At 42.3% G+C, this 22,838-nt stretch overlaps 1 protein-coding gene across 1 annotated transcript in view; it reads left to right on the forward strand.

Annotated features, from left to right (window-relative positions):
• The first annotated feature begins 6,287 nt into the window (after positions 1–6,287).
• The window catches only part of gpc3 (glypican 3), a 107,373-nt gene continuing 90,822 nt past the window's right edge, over positions 6,288–22,838 (forward strand). The window contains exons 1-2 of the mRNA XM_069170678.1: positions 6,288–6,807; positions 14,798–14,959. Of these exons, the coding sequence (XP_069026779.1) occupies positions 6,651–6,807; positions 14,798–14,959 (319 nt within the window). The 5' untranslated portion in view covers positions 6,288–6,650. The remainder of the gene's footprint in view (positions 6,808–14,797; positions 14,960–22,838) is intronic.

Below are 22,838 nucleotides of genomic sequence, written 5' to 3' on the forward strand. Positions count from 1 at the left end.
CCTTCTACTTTTGTAACTTTTGAGAATAAAGTACCCAAATTAGTGACAAAAAAAAGAGTGATGGTTAGAAATAGTATTTAGTTTCAATAAAAAAAATATATTAAAAGTTATAGGACTTAAAACCATAAGTGTGAAACAAGGTGGGAATGTGGCGTATATCACAAGTTTGTTCCTGGCTCTAAACGTGAGGGTCTGCCTTGAGATACTTCCATGGACTCGTGACAGCTTCTGGGTCTGCTGTATCGAGTATAATTCATTTACCAAACGAAAAGAAGACGTGATGCTTATCCAGGGCATTTAATGTTTGTATATTTGAATGTATATTTACTGCAAGTTCCACATAACAAATACAGTTAGCGACACAGCAGCAAGTCATCTGAACATATGTGTGCTTGTTCTCTCACAGTTTAAGTGAGGACTCAAATGATCAGGATGAACTGATGAAGAGAAGAGTTGCAGCCGTTACAGCAGCAATAGAACCAATCAATATGGCCGATTGTTTTTCCACCGATGAACAACGTGTGATTTGTGGTGTCACCGTTGAGTTGATGGATTTGTGCATAACTTGTGGAATTCAAAGAAAAAACAACCCGCTTCCTGAACCTTCACCTTGACATCTTGTCTAACTTATTTAGTGCAAGTGAGTGGAGGCGTAGATCCCCCTCCTCCCAGTTGTAGCTCAGAGCAGGGCAGTGGTGTCAGCCCAGTTCAAAACACTGGGACACATTCCATCCTACCAGGAGGTATCCAACATGAGGCCCGAGGGCTGCACCATGAACCGGGTTCAACAGACCCAGGCTTTCTGTGCCTGAGCTGGCTCAACAAAGCGGAAACTCGCAGTCAGAGATGATTCGTGCTTCGACGGTGGTTATCAGCTTCCTCTGTTAACTCAGGCTTTCTGCTTTCGGCTGGAGCGCGTGCACATACTAGAGGAGGTTTTTGCAGCATCTGACCAATCGCAAACATGGACAAGTGTACAGACAGCAGAGACACATATTGTGAAAACGAGGAGCGAGCTGTAATTAAAAAAAACAAAAAAACAACATAATGAAGTTAAACACATAATCCACTGAAAGCAGCACAGCTGCTAAATGATGGAAGGATGTGGGGAAAAAAAAAAATCACCGCCTGTGTGAATGTGTATCACCTTAACATAAGTGCACAGGGAGATCGGACTAATTAAATGTGCGTATTTCATTAAGTTAATTTATTATCAGATCTATTCTCATGACGAGCAACTAAGAAATAAATATAAAATCATAATTCAAAGCGAGAGGTAGGTTTGTTGTCAGATCTTATAAGTATGCAACAAGTGCAATGCTTTAGTGCATCAATCAGTCCCAGATATCTGTGGGGAAAAAAAACAATATAGTTAATCTGAAAGATAAAAATCACCGGGGAAACAGTCCCCCCTCTCCTCCTCCCTCTGAGGACCGTCTCACTCCGCGTACCGAGCTCCACGGGATCTTCTCCGATTGGTGGTGACAATTTCCGGGGAGAATTGATTGGTCAGTGGGCGGTACTTTCTTACGTTTTAGCTCCAACATAACCTGCTCGGGACCAGGTTAAATTTGCAGCATGAATTACCATGGTGATCTAGCCAGCTTAAAAGAGAGCCAGCTTCGTGACACTGACAACCCTTTAGTCTCAACATGCCTCGCTAACCCACTAATCTCTGTTCAATAAGCCGGCAGGCTGCGAGGACTTCTGCAAACACACTCAAACAAGTATCCAGACTGCACCAGGTCTAACCTCATTTTATATAACAGTTCATCTTGAATCTCTGGACTCGTTTTTTGTTTGTTGTTGTTGTCGTTTGTTTTGCTTATTTTTGCAAACATTGACGACCATTATTAACCCTCTTCTTGTGTGAGTGATAACCAGGCTTCATTAAGTCAGACGTACACTGCAGGGTGGAATGAATTAAGTGAAATGGGCAGCTACAATTTTCTTTCCCTTCAATTGCACCAATCACAGCCTGGAAATCCAGCATGGGAAACTAGGTTAAAGTTCAAGCAGGGAAGAAGGCAAGTAAGGCACCGCTGCAGCCCGTTCCCACAGCGGAGGGGAGTGCCACCATGCTTTGGAAACTCTCTGCATCTCTCAGCTCGGCTCTGCACTGGATCTCAGGAGCATAAACAATTTCATCTGTGAGATGTTAGTCCGCATTAGAGTCGGGACGTGCTCGTGCAGACGGAGCAGAAGGTGGGGGCAGGGTTTTACAAGGGGTGACAGGTCACAAGCCTCCTGGGTTTCTTTGACCAGCCTCGGCGCTGAATGGAGGAGCGAGGTGGGTCTATAAAACTATTCTCGCGTCAGTCTGCAGATTTGAAATTTTTCAGGGGATGCCACCGTCTCGGAAAGCTTTCAATCGGATGCCAAACATCGATCAACAAATACCACCTTACGGTTGTGGGAGGATTTGCAAGGACGACATCCGCAAAGAGTGCGCCGCCTGCGCTCCTGTCCCCCACCCCCACAAAGAGAAAAACAACAAAAAAAGATGCTCTCACAATTTCATGCATGACTAAACTTTTTGTGGCTTGTGCGAAAGGGCTGCAACGAAGGCGGCAGGGGATCCAACATCTGCGGAGTAAGGTAGCGATATAGGAGTTTTGTGCATGACGGGAGAGCAGTGCGGTGGATTCATTCATTTGAACAGAGCTCAACACGACCCGGAGGTAGGCTGGCTGCTGACTCGCTTCATTCATCTACGGATTGCTGCATGTGGTCGATAGAGGGCTATTGTTTTCGTTTTCCAAAGTTTTAATAGTCTGAACAATGACTTTCTAAAGATGATCTCGCCTTGTTTTTTTCTGCTGATTCGTTGAACACGACTCGTGCACTAATCCCAATGTATGTATTACCTTTTTTCGATTCGTGGAATAGTCCAACTTGATTGTATTTGTACTTAAAGAGCTCCAACAGCTCGTTAAAGTTGATCTGCTTCTGCCTTTGTTTGGTGTATTGTCTGCACATGGAGCTCGTATTATTCCCTAAAGACTTACACATTCATCCACCCGCCGCCTGGCAGCCGGCAGCGTGTGCATTAATTACGTAATTGGATAAAAGCGGATGTGATCGTCATTGAGATCCATTTTTTAATTGAGGGGAGTTGACGTGCTCATCATCGCATCATCAGACGCTGTTGGCGCCACTTTGTGAAAGCAGAGCTCTCCCACCACATTTATAAACTCATTAGGCTGCAACTCAGGCATAAAGTCTCCAGATAAAGATGCAAACTGATTATAGAAAAAAAAAAAAAAAAGACTTCCAATGTTATATCGTGTGAACATATGTTTGAGAATGGATCTTCTTTTTAAGTTTCAACTGCAGCCTCATGTTGACCCTGCATGGACTTGTGGAGAGGTCTGCAGACATGAAAGAGAAACATCGAGCCTTTATGTAGAATAAGAGGAAGACCAAAGGCACAAAATTGTAAATATACTACTGATAAATTAACATTTCAGTAGCCTAATGTACAAACAGGTAGTGCTTCAAATAAGAGATATTTTTTTCATTAGCCTACTGATGAATCTTTTGGTTAAGAAATTTGCATTTTGATCTTTAATGGTCAGAAAATGGTAAAAGAAAAGACAAAAAGTCGACCAGTGTTTCACAAAGCACAAAATGCAGCCTCTAGTGTCTCAACCAACAGTCCACAACCAGAAGATATTCAGTTCATTTTCATTTAGGAATAAAAATCAGAGTATATTCTTATTTTAAGAGGCTGGAATCAGAGAATTTTAGTATTTCTTCATTTAAAATAGTTGGCGATTCTTTCTCTGTTGATCAATTAATAGATCAACTGTTGCAGCTCCAACAATTAGCAGGTCAATGAGATAAACTATGGCATTATCAATAGGGTTTCATTAAACTGTGTAAACTTTCAGTAGGATAAAGTAATGAAGCAAGTATATGACACTTTTTGATGTACTTCACTGCTCTGTTTCCATGTTATGTGACTTTATACTGGTACTTTACTAATTTTCTCCAGAAAACATTGTTACTTTAGCTCAATTTACTTCACAGCTATAGTTGGTTTGCAGATTAATATTTTATTTGCTGCATCAGCTGATAAAATATGATGCAGTGTTTAAGATTAGATATTCAGTACATGTGCATAAATGTATCCTAATTAGAATTAGCCCCATCTCATCATACTTTATGATAACTACATAGTTATATGTACTACACAATGTCAATACTTCAACTTACCAGAGTATTTATAAATGGTTATGTTACTTGTACTTGAATTTATCAATGCAAAGCAAACAATCTGGAGTAAAAATCTTTCTGCTTTTTGAGATGTTTCAGCTATTTTAAAGTGTGTTTAATCGTCTGTAAATAAGAGTCTGTTTCAGTTTACCTTCTGTTACGTCCTGAGTTTATATTGCTTTTAATGAGTTGCTCCATTACTACATTAAAAGGCTTCATGGTGTTGCAGCCTGCATATCATTACTTCATTCTCCCGTAATGATTCATAGAAACAGGTTAAATATTTATATTCATTTGTCACTATATCAGTTGCTTTTGTTTTAGGTGGTGCACACCGGATGTGTCTGTTGGAGGATTTGGAAGTAATCCTGTCCATCAGTTCCCTCCGACACCCCCCTCGCCTCTTATGGTCCTCCAGCTAAGGTGCATCTAGTGTAGTTAGTGAATGAGCTCAGTATCTACTGCCCTAGTTGCTCCTTCTGGCTGGAGGACTTGTTCTTCTTCAGTGTCTGAGATCTTTTTTTCTGCATTCGCCCGAAGAAACTACTTTGTCTCCGTGATGAAAAGCCTCAAATCCTTGTTTTTAAGAACACTTTAAATTAGACTTTGTTCTATTTTCTGTTGGGTGACTATTTGATGACTTGTTTCAACAGCACAAAGAAGTGACATTATAAAATGTTTGATTAAGTAAAATTAAAACATAAAACAACTTTTGAAATACAACCATAAAACTAAATCATGTAACAGAATGCATGTATTCACGGTTTACAGTAATATATGATTTTTATGAAAAAAAAAATACACCATCATTGTTAAGATATGAAGACAAGTATGGCAATAAAACAGTTAACATTTGATTAAACTGTGTTAATGTGAAGGTAAGTAGCTGTCATTGTGTACCACATTTAATAATGTGTGGGAACAGGTCTTACCTCAGATGTCCTCCCTCATCACCTTCTGACACTAAAGCCGAACATGTTGTCGACTCTGCGGTTCCAAAGTGCTCACAGTGCAGGTAGTACCCGCTGATCTACTGCAGTTTGCGCACTTCAGGTACTGCTTGTCAGTCACCTCCCATCAGCCTGCTGGAAGCACTTCCAGGTGGAGCCCAGCTGAGTTTTTACAGCGAGTTTTGTTGGTTTGCTCTCAGCTTCTGCCTGTCTCTGCTGTGCAAATCCATGCAAAGCTCTCTGTTTCTCAGACACACGAACAGATGTAGGGTTTTTTGTTTTCTGGTCTTCAACCTCTAAGGAACACTTGAAAGACAAAAATTTCACTGCGGGTACAAGAGAGGAGCTGCTGCTGTTGTTGTTGGTTTAAGGTTGGAAGCATTTTAGCATTTTATTTCTTTGACATTGCTGTTTGTCTCGCTGTTTTCGGATGGATGACTCCGCAATTTCAACACTAGACATGATGAAAGAAATTGCACAGTATCCATCTGCAATCCGCCAGATGCTGTGAAACAGCTACACATAGATTGCCTTAGTTAATTTATTAAAAAATAATCTCAGCCTCACTGGTGCCTGTTGGTACATAGACTGAACACTAGATGGCACCAACTCCACTATAATGTCTCTGGTGCTTAGTGGAAGTGAGATGTGCACTCAAGATAATATTACTGATGAAATAATCAAATGTTAAGTAAAATGTCATTGTTACAGAATTAAAGTGTGATTACTGAAGATAATATCAGACTGTTTATGTTAACTTTTGCTTGGTTTCTACAGATGTCTGATTGTTCATCTTGATTTCTGCACTTTTCCCACGTGCTTTGATAATAAAAGCTCATTTCCAGCTCATACGACGCTGTCAAAGCAATGTGTGATTTTTATTGTTAATATAAGTGCAGTTCCTGGCCACTGTACGCGCCTCTGTTGAGTAAATAGTAAAATCTATATGTACAGTGCCCTAATTGCAGCCTATAATGTACAGTGCCATTCATCTAAAACGACAAGAGCGCAGCGCAATAATCCCCTCCCTTAAGCCTTATATCTCCACTCCTGCATCCACACAGGACCAATGTATCAGCCCACATCACTACTATTTCACGAGAAGAGGGGAGATCGCTCTACGCGCAGCTACTTTCGGTTCACGCCGTGGCGCGCGCTTTTGGGGAGCGCGCACGTGTATCCGGGGCTCGTTCATCTGGGCAGAGGGCTCAGACTCAGTACCGCAAGTGAAGAGGGACTCATAAGTTATCAGCATTGGTGTAGCTTTACCAAGAGAGGCTCAACCAAGCAGCTTTCCATGCAGACAGAGCGTTGGTAGGGGAAAACAAGCGGAAGGATGCTGAGCCAAGCAGAGCCCGGAGCTGCAGCTTCAACTCATCAGCGCGGACGCGGGATCCTCCTGTAACTTTTAACGTGCTGAAGTTTATTTCGGCTGTTTGTCGCTCTATTTTGTCCGGTTTGGCGAAGTGCTGCTCGCCTGCCATGGTTGGTTCATCACTCCACGGTGCGCTCTTCCTGTGCGCCTTCCTCCAGCTGTTCTCCCTTCCCGGCGGACAGGTTCCAAACTGCCAAGAGGTGCGCACAGTCTTCCAGTCTCTGCACCCGGGATCCAAGTGGGTCCCCGAAACCCCCGTGTCAGGTAACTCTCATGAATCTTGTACAAACAGGACAGCTCTGCTCCGTGCTTTACGCACTTCTGATTCACTGTAAACTACAGTGGATTTATTCTATTTCAGCACTGCTTGAAAACACTTCAATTCCACTGTTCAGTTTCAGAGTATGTTATCATAGTGCCATCGAGCTGTTTTAAAGGCTGACCTCTCATGTATCAGCAGTGAGACCCAACCCACACACACACTCCATCACTCTGGCTGAACATTTACACACCTGCTCTAAAAAAAAAAAAAAATCCATTGGGTGTTAAATAGCTTGCAATAAATGCAGATTGGATTATATAAACCACTGGTTAACTGTTAAACAAGCATACAAAATCGATTTGTTCTAGTATTGATCTAAACACAGTCAAGTAACCTCCTGAAACCTGACTTTGACTTGGTCAGTGTACTTTGAAAACTGCTAGGAGATATGAACATCTTTTTACAGGTGTTTGGTGGAATGTTCTTCTAAGTTTGATGTTTGTTATTCTAAACATGATGATAGAGTGGACACAAAGAAAAAGAGAAACTCCGTTCCGTATGCGACTTGATGAATAGTCATGTTCGGGCTGGCCTTTCCTCAGCCACATTGTCACAGAATATAAATTAGTGGTGTGATGCGAATTGTGACCAAACTGAAAGCAGTTTTGTAAAAGATGGTGCTTTCCAAACAGGATGATTCTTGTTCTGTAGAGCTCAAATGTCACTGACTTCAGTCTGAGGAAGGAACATGTCTCAACAAAAGTGATTTTGAAAAAAATAGCCTGAGTTAATGGTGAAAGGATTCAGATCTTTGTGGAATAAAAGCTCCATTGCTCTGTCCTGTTTTGTAGAACAGCAGGTTGGCGTATAGGAGCCATACGCCATACGTTGCGTGCAATCTGATCCAGTATATAAATGGAGGGCCTTTTCATGTGGCTGAATCACAGCCAACTGCAAATGTTAATTGGGTGTTTTAGTGTCTTGTCAACACAAGAAAGTGCTTCAGGTTAACTGTTTTCTCCGTTCTCGGCATGCAATTCCCACACACATTATTCCCTAATTCAAAGAGGCTTACTAAATAATACTAAAAAATCACAAGTGTAACAAATCACAAAATGCTCCAAATCAAACACAAGGAAAAAAAAGTGCGATGCACTTTGAAGCATATCTTGTCATGCAGCCTAAGGGGCATGCGGCTCTAACCACTGAGCCCTACATATTTCTCCACGCATCCATCTTTAATCACACACCTTCCACCCCGGCCATCAAGCGTTTTATCTGCCAGCCAAAGGGGGGAAACATCCAAGCAGGCCAAGATAAATATTTTGCCTTCCTCAAATCTGACGCTGATCATTTCAGCTGTCTGTACACCTTCATGAAAGAATAAGTCTGAGCTGGATGCCACGCAGTTACTTACACTGGAAATCAATTCACCTCATCAGCCAGTAAAGGTGTAATTGGTTTTCACAGTCTCATTTATACTCTGCGGCACATTAATTGCTGGTTTTATGAGCTGATTTTATAGTAGGAGACTCACAATAAAGCATCAAATGTATGTACAATAGAAATTCTAGGTTGCTGTATGAATCATTTCAAACCTGATGTTCTGCTTTGTCTCCTGGAGACCCGTCAACTGATGAAATTTGCCAAAGAAAATGAAGCATTAGTTCTGTTTGGGGCTTGAGATCCTTGACGTAAATACAATCATTTTTTAAAATATATTTCCTCACCTGTGATTGGTGTTAATGGCACTTTTTACACAACACTCCCTTCACGTATCCCAAATACCCCTTTTTGGTTTTATGTTAGCAGCAGTTTGTTCAAAAGAGGTGCTACAGGGAGTTAGAAAATATACACTTAATTGCCAGTTTTTAGGGACACTGAGTGATAACTAATCCTCCAGCCTGCAAGAAGCTTCACAAAGGTTATAATATTCAGGTTTTGTTTCAACTAATTTAGACAGCTGTTGATTCAATTGTGTGTTCATTTTGAACTCAGCGGTTTCTGGCACTGTTGAATTTTACTGATACATATTTCCATTATTGTGACCATCTCATTTCAATCAGTGAGGTTAAATGACAGAAATACCTAATTAACTACAGTTGAACAGCACCACAAACTCCATCTTCCAAAATAATCAGTATAAAGATTAAAACAGTTCCAACAACTAAACATTATAACAATCATAATCAGGGAATTTATTACAGGACTGTTGTCTTAGACTGCATTCGTTAGCACTTATCTCTGTGCCTAATAACCTGGCAAGGAGCAACTGAGTGTATATTTGTTCATGCATAGCCTATTCAAAGCACTAAAGATGTCCTTTTCTGACATAATAATAATAATGATAATGATAATGATCGTAATAATAATAATAAATAATGCTTAATGGGAATTTATTTTATTTTATGACCTCCACCAAATGTGCAAATACGTTTCTACAATGCGTTTTAAAAGGTAAAGGATGTCAGTAAAGCCAATGGTTAAATAATAAAAAAAAAAAAACAACCCATGAGTGATACTACATCCTGTTACGTGGGTATTACTTCTCAAACCTTTTTTCTCCCTTTGACATTTGTACCATGGAGAATCTTGTGAAAGAGATGTAGGTACATGAAGAATGACTGTAACTGTACCTGCACAGTGACTTAAGACGTAAACCCTTGAGATAAATAGCTGTCACTTTTATTCCAGCTATCTTTTATTAACCAGTGCTTGAACGGGGAGGTACTCACTGTGGGCACCACTTTACATTTTATTATTTTTTTCTGCCTACCGACTTCTCACAAGCCGTTGTTACGCTTCTGGTTGTTGATAGATTGGATCAGTGGGAGGGAGGCTCTGCTGTGATTGGTTGTTACGGTTTGGGAACAGTTGATTGACACTAAAACAAACCAATCACATTCTCCAGTTGATTCAAAAATCCTCATTTTATACAATGTCTGGAGTGCTGCTGTGTCCTCATGGTGTCAGGGCAGTGGGATTTGATCTCAGCACCAGCAGCCATTACAAAGAAGTCCTCTGAAGAAAGTAAACTAGTTTGCAAAAGATTTAATTGCAAAATATTTTTTTTGTTGCGAAAATCTGCTTTCTTTTGAAGAAAGTGTTCTTCAATGCTTCTAGTTTCAAAGCTTTTCTTTCCACCCAGTGATTACACTGACTTACACATCATGATCCTTAACAGCATGTAAACATTGCATAAACATTTCAAAATTAATATCCTTCCTAAAGTACAGGCATAACAGGGCAGTGCTCGTACTTTAGGAATGAGTCCCTTAATTCCCAGCTCTTCCACTTTTGTTTTAATGAGCTGACTTTACTGCATGAAATATGCAGTCACTTTTCATACATTTAGAACATTTTTGTCCTATTTTTTTTCTTCTGGTCACGCCTCATCCATAATACATACTTGTCATTAATTTATACTGAATAAATTGGAGTCACTGTTACATCTTGTGTAATTGTTCTAAACTTTGCGGTCGGTAAAAATTTGGCAAATAAGTGCCGAACCGAGAGCTTGTTGGGCAGTTTAATGTAACATGAGTTCTTCACTGAGGCACACAGCAAATGAAAGATTGATGAAATTACATGTTGTGGATGGCTCATTGTGATCTGACTGAGGGAAGTATCACTTTCCGTGTGTGTGTGTGTGTGTGTGTGTGTGTGTGTGTGTGTGTGTGTGTGTGTGTGTGTGCGCGTGTGTGTGTGTGTGCGTGTGTGTGTGTGCGTGCGTGTGTGTGTGTATGTGTGTGTGTGTGAGACGGGGGAAATGTGAAGTGGCCTGTATTGATATGGAGTATTGTGTGGGGGAGGAGGCTGATTCAGAAAGATGTCCGCAGGAAGGTAGAGCAGAATTCGAATAATGCTGCATGTGATGCCGGGAGGCACAACACAAAAAAAGCAGAAGTTTTCTTTCCACCAGCGTTATTCAAAAGAAGTGAAGGGCCGAGAAACAACATTACAGAAGAGATATTGGAAAAAAAAAAAGTAAAAACCTGACAGCTGTGGGAGTCGTACCACTCACGTCTTTGTTGTGGCTGCTGCTGTGGGTGGTTGGAGTGGCTGAAGGTGAAATGGAGCCCGGGTGTCAGTTCACTTCATTGTGTGCATCAGATATGTGTGCGAGAGAGGCGCACAAGCAGCGCCGAGCACTAACCCCAGGCAGGACGTGAGCGTGAAAGCGGCTCCATCAGTGTCGAAGGTGGTTCGAGTGGAGGACGCGGTGGATCTCTGACAGCAGCAGCCGAACTGATTCACGAGAGGGGCATCAGATTCTCATGAAATGCAAGAGTACTACTAGTTTGCTGGAGGCTGAGCTGACAGCTGCCACTTATTTCAGCAGAAAAGCCAGCACAGTGGTCCTGCAAAGGAGGGCTCTCTCCTTTCTGTTTTATTTTGTTTGCTGTGAGCTGAAGCAATTAGAGCTTCATGTTGTTTGATATTTCATAGAAGAATGCCAAAAAAAAGGTCCAAGGGATGTTGACTTCTCAGTAATTAGCTGCAGGGTCAGGTCGTCCAGCCTTGTTGTTTATCGTAAAAAACAACAACAGAGCAGCAAATAACGAATGCGCCTGCTGTTTAACTGACACTGGACATGACTATTAGGTGCCTCCGTTTGACCAGAATCAAGAGGTTTTTTGGTCTAATTAGACACTGATTTGCCTCTTGTTTATTTAGTTCGTCCCTTTTGAAGAATTCCACTTTAACGAAGGGGATTTGTGTTTATTTCCTCATTGTTTTGTGTAGACTTAAAAAACAGAAAACAAATGTTCACGTTCACGCTTTCAGCGTACAGATTAGTGCTTCATCAAATGACTTCGAGTAGGGCAGCGAGCAACGCTCTAAAAATACTTAAAACAATTGTAATCCCCAGTAGCTAATGATATTGTTATTCCTTAGGTTGTAAATTACTCTGTCTTTGTTTCACTTATTGTCTCTACAAAGTGACACCGGCTTATTTTGCCCTCGAGAGGTAACCACATGCTCCCACTCAACACTGGGACGAGTTGTATAATTTATGCTCCTAATGAACAGCTTTTAGCATATTCTATATCTTAACACAACTTGTTTTTTCCCCCGTGGTCTTCATCATTAAACTTGCATAGTGATAGCTTTCTAATTGGAGCAGAAAAACACACTGTATTTGTGGCTGCCCCTGTTCCCTTGACGTGGAGTCCCCGAGCTTGTTAAAAGATGTGAGGAGAGGGACTGCTGTCGTCCGTGTGTACTCGGGGCTGGTGGAAGCCCTGCTGGAGTTTCAGCCAGCGGACTTTTCAAAAGGAGCTCTCAGTCCTGAGGAGCAGCAGCTAGAGGTGGTCAGCTGAGGCTGTGACAGACCGAAGGGCAATCAACGTGTTTTTAAAAGGCATTCAAAGACGCCCATAAAAACAGAAGCTGTTCTGCATGTTGAATTGTACGGCGCCTTTCAGAGTATTGATTGAAAGTATGTAATAATTTAAAGGCGTCACCTTGAGCTGAGGTTGTATGCTGGGGAAATTTACATGCAAATTGCTCCTAGCCTTGCGCCTTGTCTTTCTTCATTTTGTTCAAGAGAATTGGCCATCAGGACACAAAAATCAACCGATTAACCAGTAATAGGCTGGTAGAAAGCTGCTCTCAGTGCCCAATAGCTATTAAGCTGGAGGTAGGTGAGTAGAAACAAGCTCAGAACAAAACTGTGTGGAGATGAAAAGGAATACAAAAATAAGTTAAAAAAAAAAAGGCAAAGGGGGAGGAGAAATGGAGCTGAGCCTAAAGCAAAGAGGAGCAGGAGGAAGCTTATTCCCAAGTGATGTGTCACTCAGAAAGAAGGCTTTATTTAGACAGTGTGATTTTATTATTTGTGAAACTCCACTGGGAATCATTTCCCTTCTGGATCCTTCACTTATTCCTCACCACGGTGGAACTTGGGTAATGAAACACATTCATCATCTGCAAAACGACACATGTGCAGATGAATCTGTCTGTTTTGCCGGGGATAATTGCTAAATCCTCGTCTCCTTTTCTGCTCCGGCCGCGCTCACCTCACCTGCTGCGTTATTGACAGCTTAATAATTTTGGCCCTATAGCCTGAAATGAACTTGATCTTATCTGTCAGGAGTCTTTTGTCACAATTGATTTAAGATATTAAGCCTGTCAGTATGCATACAGAAGGTGCAGCTTGACAGCTTTATTGCCTCCTTCACTCATTAGACTGTACACCTCAAACCCTGATGGGAGGCAGGACTGAGCAGGGAGTTAGCAGAAGCTGTTCTCTGTTTGATTCCACAGCACTTATTAATTATCAAGACTGTCACTCTGTTGCATCTCCTGGTAGTTTAACTTCGTCCATGCGTGCTGTTTGCATTGTTACAGTCTGAGCTCCGTTTCTGAAGATCTATTGTTTGAAGATCTCAAAGAGACAAAGCCTCAGAGCCATCGAGATATTCACTTTTGTTATTAAGATAAACCCTCGACAAAAGCCTTTCCTTCGTCTTTTGTCACGCTAGTTATCAAGACTTTTCTGATACATTCACAATCTTAGCCTCCTTCCAAATTAATCTCTTTGCTTCTGTCTCTTTATCCTCCGCACCCCAAACAGCGGCAGCTGAAGCTGGCAGACTCCCCTGACATTTGTTTACCACGCCATCAATCAGGCCCTTGTCACTGACGCTTCTCAGGCAGCAGACCTTGCAGACAACTCCTCGATGCAGTTTTGGCACGTTACGACTGCAGCCTCCACTGAGCGCTCAGCAGCCATGTGGGACAGAGAGGCTGAGAGGGGGAAGCACCAGAGAGAGGGGTTTTCACAGGAAATCCTCTCTCTATTTAAACATCGGATGGTTGTGCCTTATTTATGTCTGTCTGTGCATCATTTTAAAGGGGAGATTTGGGAATAAGGAGGAAATGTACAGCTTGCACACATCCCTGGACTTCTCTTGAGACAGAAAGTGTCGTTTCATATTTTGCGAAAGCATCATTGCGTAAATTCGTTTGAACTGCAGTCAAATCTCTTTTTTAAACTTTTAGAAAAGGCTTTATACTTCTTACAGCATGACCGTGACACTGGGATAGTAAAGGCATGTAATAAAACAAGAAAGAGAGGATGTTTGTAAAAAATGTCCTTCACTGCATCATCACATACAATTGCCGTTCCCTCACCGTCACAGCTGCAGCAGCTGAGGCCCTTTGCTCGGACCAAATTCTCACTGCTTAGTCTTTGTCTCTCTCCTCGCTGGGATTCAATGAATTAATTTCTCCGGGGCATTTGCTCTTTGATCAGGTGTACGGCTTACAGCCCCCCATGAAACATCCTTGTCACCCTAGTTTTGCTTTCGCGGCTTACATCTGCACCTTTCAAAAGAGCTCCGGGAATCCAATTATTTCTCGTGTGTAAACAACCTTTACTGTCTGCAGTCAGGTGCACGAATGTGGTTTCATCGCCCTGAATCTTACTTGTGGCTGGTTTCTTTATGTCATACATAATGAAGGAATGCTGAAACCTCTGTTTGTCTGATGGCTGCACTGCTACCAGTTCTCATCTTTGTGCCTAAAAATCCTTTTTTTAAATTTTTTTTATCCTCGGAGGGAAATAGTGTAGCCTCGTGTGGTGGAAAAAGTTCCTGTTGACCAAATTGAGAACTACAGATCCTTGGTGTATTGCTTGAATGTGAATCGAAATTACTCTTTTTCTCTTTTCAAAGCAGCAATTTATTTTTGACTTCAACCCTGCCAGATAACGCAGCCTCTACATGATAATCATACACTCATTAAGGCTGCAGAATCTGCTGTAGATAGTGTTCTCTGAGTTCAGCATGCAGAGAAAGCCGCTGAATCGTGTGTGTGTGTGTGTGTGTGTGTGTGTGTGTGTGTGTGTGTGTGTGTGTGTGTGTGAGAGCGTAAGTGTGCGTGAGAAGAGGCTTCTGTATTTTGAAAATGAAACAACAGTGGCTTTGCAGCTCCTTCCCTCTGCTCATCCAGCCTGCTGTCCTGTCTCTTCTGACTCCCTGCCAGGTGCGGATCTGCAGGTTTGCCAAACCAAAGGCCCGACCTGCTGTTCCAAGAAGATGGAGGAGCGGTATCAGGTAGCCGCACGCAGCAACATGGAGTCTGGTCTGCAGGTTGTCAGCGCACAGCTCAAACGCCTCATCATCCAGAACGCTGCCATTTTCCAAGGTAAGCAGTCAGTACAGTTTCTCCAAACCAGCCTCGAACAGACGCGAGGATTTTTATCTGGCCGGCGGGGAAAAAGAGCCGCATCGTAATTGCATAAATTTAAGTTCTCAAATCTACACAGTCTGAATCCACTTCCTTGGCTTCACATCTTTTTTCACGTCAGCAGCTCACTCCTCCAGACAGTGAGTCACACATAAATAAAGCAGAAGCATAATGCACACAGACAGGGATGCGACGTTCAGCTGCTGTTCAACTAAATGTTAGAATGGCAGGGACGTGTGGTTTAAGTGACTTTAGATGTAGTGTGACTGTCGGTGCAAGACGTGTTGTTCCAGAAAGTGACAACCTCCTGAGATTTGGCGCACTGCAGCGGGGGATGACTGTTATTCACAGAGAGAGAAAACGGAGTCGGCAGCAGCCCTGGAAACCTGGATGAGAGCGGTCAGAGGAAACCTTTTGGTACGATTAATTCAAGCTAACAGACGTATGGAAAATATCAGCTCGGTGCAGAAGTGATGTGAAAAAGGTAGAGATCAATGGAGAGCTGAGAGCAGGAAGATGAAGGTAGAGGAGGCAGACGACAGCTGAGAGGGAATCATTGAATAGTGACATGATACCTGGTGTAACGATGGTGGACGTTGATACTGAGGATTCGCAAGAAACAATGTGATGTTATCAAATCAGGAGGTGTTTGCTGATCTGTGGCCTCAAAGCACTTTGGCTGCAAAATAAAACTCCACCTGGTGCCACACCAGTCAGATCCGCTTCCTCTTCCTCCTCTTCCTTAATATGACCTAAAGCTTTTCTAACTCAGGCCTGATAATTCTGTTAAAAAGATATTTTGACATTTTGGGAGTTGCACTTATTCTTTTTCTCGAGGAGATTTAGATGAAAACATTGATTCTCTGGTCAGAATTGAATGTACGAAGCTACAGCCAGCAGCAGATGCAGGTGTTTCCTCCTATCCGCCTTTATGCTAAGCTACGCTAACCACCTTCAAATTTACTGTGTGTGAGACCAGTATCAAGTTTCTCTTGGCAAGAAAGACAATAATAATACTATTTCTCTTGTATGCGTATATGACTATTAGTGAGTGTGTAAGAGGGACTCCAGACAAAGAAACTGAACACCAATCACAATATTATAAACCAATCAAACCGAATAAGTAAATTTAGATAAATCAGAGATGATTGAATATCTTCAAAGAATCATCTTACAAATATCTTACAAAAGCAAAGTTGAATTCTTAAGCGACAAACCCTTTTTGTCAGTTGGAGACCTACTAACCTGGGAGGTGTTATCAGAAACATTTATTGTATGACTGTTGGGGATTACCAGTGACAGGTGTCCTGCACCGTCTTCGTCATGGTAACAATAATAAAAACATGGGTAATGCTGCAACACAGTCCCAGGTTAGGTTGAGGCAACAGAACTACTCGGTTCGGTGAGGAAAAGGGTTTGGGTTACATGTAAGTTGATGTTAGTAACATGACGTATGTTTTATAACTTTAAAAACGTTACGCAAGTAAACGTAGGTGCACAACTTAAAATAAGTCAATGTTGGCTTTTGCCCGGGACACGAACAGCCGTCTTCTGCATGAATATTTGGGTTTTATCCTTCCATCTCCCACAACCTCCTTCCTATGGAGACTTTCACTTGTGACAGTACATCACATGACTCCCTCCTCTGCTCTCGTCATAACCACTACGGCCACTAGAGGTCGCAATCAATGCAACGTCCTGGCTCACTAACTAGTAAGTGCAGTTTGTCCAATGACTTTAGTGGTCTCTTACTCGCTCGTATATTCGGGACAGATTTGTGATGAAAAGCGACTGGTCAACAGTCCGATAACAGTCAGATCGAGTGTCCCTGCAGTTAACGGGTTCGCTGCCTGTTGTCATTGGTAGTTTATGTTAGCAAACTTTAGCTGCTGTGTTGCTGACATTTCTGACTCAGTTCATTGACTTTTTCTACTGTTATTCTATGTTTTAACCGTTATGACATCCTTTGTGTTGTCCAGCAAAAACTACATGAGCTCACTTTAAACAAAAACTTTACCATAAAATTCAAATTACGCTTGTAAACTTTAAGAACTGTTTTCAAGTAAAGTCCCGGTACACAACTTTACTTTCTCGGTTGCCATATTAGAAACAGTTGTTTTGAAATATCCCTTTCACATTTAATGTTGAGCTCTTTGTTATCCTGCTACACAGGCCTTTTCCATCCAGCAAAGCAGCTCTGTTTATTGTCTCAGGGTTTCCACTTGAAACGGGATGTGCGGACTCACAGGCCCGTCTTTTTATGAGCGTGCACACTCATGGGTTGCGAAACGCAGACCATCCTGACACGCCAATTAAAACTTGAGGTTTAATGGGGACCGTGGGGTTTGTTTGACTTGGTTGTTACACACTAACTATGTTAGAGACTGCTACTGTGGTTTGGCTGCACTTTCCTAGAAGGGGTTCAATACTAATTGCTTTAGCATAGGGCTTGAGAGAACTCCCCAAACAGCCCCCGGACTGAAATCCTTTTAACATCCTGGTCTTATCTGTTTCCCTCTACTTCATTTTCATCTTCTCTGTCTTCTCCTCTTTTCCTCTCCATCTCTCTCTGTGACCCTGTCATTCTCTCTCTCCATCTCCTCTCTGTCTCGCTCAATCTGCCTGACTTTTCTTTCTCCTTCTGTCTTTCTCTCTCTGTCCGTCTGTCTCTTACTCCCGCGTTCGTGCCACCTTTGGGAATTGAGTGCATGCCTTGTTTGCAATCTCCTTTGCTGCTCTCTGTCTCTTTTCTTCGGCATTCACTTCTGCCAGAGATCAAAGGGCTTCCCCTCTCCACTCCTCCATCTCCCATCTCCGAGTGCTCTCTCTATCCCGGCATCCTCCTCTCCTTCCAGCTCCACCTGCCCCGCTCCGCTTTTCCCAAGCCCCAGACTACACCAGAGGTTTTTTACCCTTTTGAAGTCAACTTCTCCAAACAATACAAAAGTAATGTCTCTTGTCTGTTAAGCAGTAAGATGACAGGCTGCCTTAACATTAGGCTTCTCCAAGATCAATACCAGGAAATAGGTACGGCATTAGGAATTTCTAATGAGGCGTGGCTCTTGTGTTTGTCTCATATGCCATCTGACAGTCTAATGAGCCTTAGCTGATCTCTTTATGGTATACCAGGGAAAGACTACATAATGGATAAACTGCAGCATCCTCTCTTATGACCGATGATTGTATTTCCTTCTCATTCACATTACAGATTATAAAACCATCTTCCCCCGTGTACTGAGATTGCTTTGCACTCAATGGCCTGATGTTGTCAATTTAGACCAAAATGAGAATCTGTAAACCTGTGCAGGATGCGCATGTCTAAATCTAATCTTCTAAAATGAGAGGCTGATCTTGTGCATGCTGTGAACTTAATTTAGAAAATAAGTTATGGAGTCCAATATTTCTGATGAGTGTATTAGTATGTGATGCTGCACGTCATTGAACAGGATTTTTATTGCAGAGTTTTGAGTAAGCACTGAGGGCAATTTTCAGTGGTGAGGGGAACTTAAGAGTCCTTAAAGGGACATTGCACAGTTTGTACACGTAAAGATCAATACAAGTACTCATAAGGTGAAATAAAAACTGTTGTCCCCTGTGGCTCTACAGGAAAAAAAAAAGAAACTAGTGACGTCATCAGGCTTGAAGATGTTGGTGAAAACCGATGAGAAGATTCTTCTTGTTCAACACTTGCACTGGTTACTCGGTGTTAGTTTAAAGTACACAATACACAGGAGTGAGTTGATTGTCCAAGTCAATGATCATCAAGATTTATTGCCCGCTTCTGATACATATACATACAGATACACAAGTCCATAAATCTGATACATTCTCATGAAGACAACATCGTTTGCAAGCCTTCAGAGACTCTTTTCTTTGGCTTACAGCCTGACTGAACCAGTTGCCAAACAGTATTTTGACACTTTTCTATTTTTCTCCAGCTGAAACACGACATCTGGAATTCTGCTCCTGTCCAATTTCCAACTCTTTCCCAACAATGGACCCTGTTAGATAATAAAAGAGGGAAATGTGTTACTGGAGCATTTCTTGAATCTAAGTATTCACAGCGCTTCACTTTTTCCACATTTTGTTATGTTACAGTTTTATTCCAAAATGGATTAAATTCATTTTTTTCCTCAAAATTCTACACACAATATCCCATAATGATAATATGAAAAAAGCTTGTTTAAATTTTTTGCAAATCTATTAAAAATAAAGAACGAAAATATAACACGTACATAAGTATTCACAGCCTTTGCTCAATACTTTGTTGAAGCACCTTTGGCAGAAATTACAGCCTCAAGTCTTTTTGAGTACGATGCTACAAGCTTGGCTCCTATTCTTGGGCAATTTCTCCCATTCTTCTTTGCAGGACCTCTCAAGCTCCATCAGGTTGGATGGGGAGCGTCGGTGTACAGCCATTTTCAGATCTCTCCAGAGATGTTCAATCGGGTTCAAGTCTGGGCTCTGACTGGGACACTTAAGGACATTCACAGAGTTGTCCCGAAGCCATTCCTTTGTTATCTTGGCTGTGTGCTTCGGGTCGTTGTCCTGTTGGAAGATGAACCTTCGCCCCAGTCTGAGGTCCAGAGCGCTCTGGAGCAGGTTTTCATCAAGGATGTCTCTGTACATTGCTGCATTCATCTTTCCCTCCATCCTGACTAGTCTCCCAGTTCCTGCCGCTGAAAAACATCCCCACAGCATGATGCTGCCACTGTACAGGCCTGCTTGGTGGAGTGCTACAGAGATGGTTGTCCTTCTGGAAGGTTCTCCTCTCTTCACAGAGCAACGCTGGAGCTCTGTCAGAGTGACCATCGGGTTCTTGGTCACCTCCCTGACTGAGGCCCTTCTCCCCCGATCGCTCAGTTTGGCCGGGCGGCCGACTCTAGGAAGAGTCCTGGTGATTCAAACTTCTTCCATTTACAGATGATGGAGGCCACTGTGCTCATTGGGACCTTCAATGCTGCAGATATTTTTCTGTACCCTTCCCCAGATCTGTGCCTCGATACAATCCTGTCTCAGAGGTCGACAGACAATTCCTTGGACTTCATGGCTTGGTTTGTGCTCTGACATGCACTGTCAACTGTGGGACCTTATATAGTCGGTGTGTGTCTTTCCAAATCATGTCCAATCAACTGAATTTACCAGGTGGACTCCAATCAAGTTGTAGAAACATCTCAAGGATGATCAGTGGAAACAGGATGCACCTGAGCTCAATTTTGAGTGTCATGGCAAAGGCTGTGAATACTTATGTACATGTGATTTTTTCATTTTTGATTTTTAATAGATTTGCAAAAATTTCAAAAAAACGTTTTTCATGTTGTCATTATGGGGTATTGTGTGTAAAATTTTGAGGAAAAAAAAAATAATTTAATCCATTTTGGAATAAGGCTGTAATATAACAAAATGTGGAAAAAGTGAAGCGCTGTGAATACGTTCCAGATGCACTGTACAAGCAGCTTGTACCAAAACATTTATTACTGATAGAGACATGGACCTGTCTCTGCTTGAATACACTCACTAACTTGTAATTTATGATCATTAAACTTCCATGTTATGATTATTAACGGCCATTAGTACATTCAATTTAATTATTGGATTGAACACAGTCTGGTTTGCCAGCACTATGTCAGTGTGATAAGATTCAACTGAAAGTGATCAAACTTAAATTATTCAAATACTGCTAACTTGTGGTTGCTGCACAGAAATTTATGACATCATCTTTTTCCATCTGAGCACCAGTTTTAACCACAGAGAAGAGCACAGAGAAAAACAGAAGTACATTAACAGCTCAATGTGAAATAACCCAAACCGAGCTGCAGCAGCATTTTGTGTTGATGTCGGACGCTATCAAATTGAGAATGTTTTCAGTTCCTGTAAATAATTGGTCCTTATTATCAAAATTCTTTCTGATTAACTTTCTGCTGGGAAGCTAATGGATTAAGTGGTGTTTCAGGACTGGAGTACTTAAACAGACTGTTTTCAGTGAGCCTTCAGTTGCCACATTAATTAGTAAGACGTCAAAAAAGTGAGTCTGAGAGTGAATGGGAGTTTGTGTGAGAGTAAGTTTGGTAAACTCAATCCAGTCTACTTTGGTCTTTACAAAGTGGCTTAAAAAACTCACAGATTAATGCATGTGACGTGATTATACTCAATCTCTCACCTGTCTTCTCTGCCTGTATCCACTGTACGTCTGCCCAACGATGCAGAAACTCATTCAAAACCATCCTCTGGCATTTTGGGTGATTGGCAGCTCTAATTGTTGTTATTTCCCCAGTGGTGTGTCCTTCAGAGCGGTGCTGCTGCTGTTGCGATGCTCAGCCTGAGCCTGCTGATTGAAAATTAGATTAGCCTTCTCTGTTAAATAGGCAATTTTATTTAACTTTTTAAAATGATTTATTGGAGATATTCTTGCACTGAAAGCCACCGTGGCCAACGGTAGTGCAGGCGCGATCCGAGTGTGTTTTCTTGTGCAGCGCTTGTGTAAAATGACACATCAGAAAGTGAGCCTCCCTTTAACTGCAGTGCTGCTGGTGAGAACAAGACCGCGCCGCTGTCTACTCCGTTTCATCCCCCGAGAAACACTCTTCACCCAGAAGGGAGCCCAAAGAGCAAACCCAATTAATAAACATGAGAGGACAGGATTGGCCCGATTGCTTGTAAAGTGAAATATATGGGGAGGAAAGTTGTGCAGCGTGAGTGTGCCAGCAGATATCAGAGACTCTGTAATATCTGCTGAAAAAAAGTGGGACAGCCAGCCTAGTGCTCCCAAAATGACTCAATGAGTCCATCGAAGGCCGGCTCAGTGGGGTGTTTGAAAACAGGTCTGACTTGGACTACTTTGAGGCAGCATGAGGGCGATCTGTATGTGGCTGGACTCTTTGCTACGAGCCAGGGGAGCTCTCTCCACTTTACTCTGAGCTGACAGCAGCGATGCTCTGTAGATGATCAGGAGTTTAGAAGGAGCTTGAAAGGATGCTCATATCTTTTTTTTTTTTTTTATCAAACATAAAGACACAGCACGACCTGCAATGTGCACCGCTCAACCAACTCGAACATTATCGGCAAGGACGTGCACACACACACACACACGCGCACGCACACACACATGCCATATTTTATAAAGTTCACTCATCAGAAGTGTGAATAGATTTTCTTTTGTGTCCTTGAGTTCCTCATACCTCGTTCCTAGCGGGCCAACAAATTAACATCTCATTAGCAGTCTCAAAAAATTCTGTTGACTTCCCCCGCTTCTTCTAGATGGGTTTTAATTACTCTAAGTGTATGAGGAATTAGAATGGCAGACCCCCTGTGGCCCCGGTGGAGGTATTTGTTGACTTTGAGAGGAGTTTTCCCTCATTTGTCTCCGATAGTGCTGAATGGACATTTGCTGTGGCAGGAACCCAAACGTGACGTGGCAGGAGGCGGATGCTGCAGAACCTGGCAGGTCCGGGCTGCAGCCAGCAATCCAACAGCCAACAATCAAAACTGGAGCTCCCTGCCCTCTGCATCCACTGCCTGTCTGCTGCTCGTTAGCCAGCCGCTCGATCCCTAAGTGCTGCAGGCGTCTGGCCGAAGCGGGCCTTTCCTCCGCTCTTCCCATCATCTGCTTTCCAATAATCATCCCCAGCCTCACTCTCGCCACGGAGTCATTTTGTCTTCTGGAGAAGTTTCCCCGAGTAATCCAATAACAGTGAGGACTGGTGGGATGTGTGCCCACTGTGAGATGTCTGAAGTTGTTTACTCGCTGCAACGGGCAAATCTAATAACTTAATGATGGGAAGAGGCAGTTTTGCTCTGTCCAATGGGCTCCTTGGAGCATTGTTTACCAGCCACGATA

Source organism: Embiotoca jacksoni, unplaced genomic scaffold, assembly GCF_022577435.1.
Source record: "Embiotoca jacksoni isolate LCO1_2020_lvr unplaced genomic scaffold, fEmbJac1.0.p SCAF_5, whole genome shotgun sequence".
Taxonomy (NCBI): Eukaryota; Metazoa; Chordata; class Actinopteri; family Embiotocidae; genus Embiotoca; species Embiotoca jacksoni.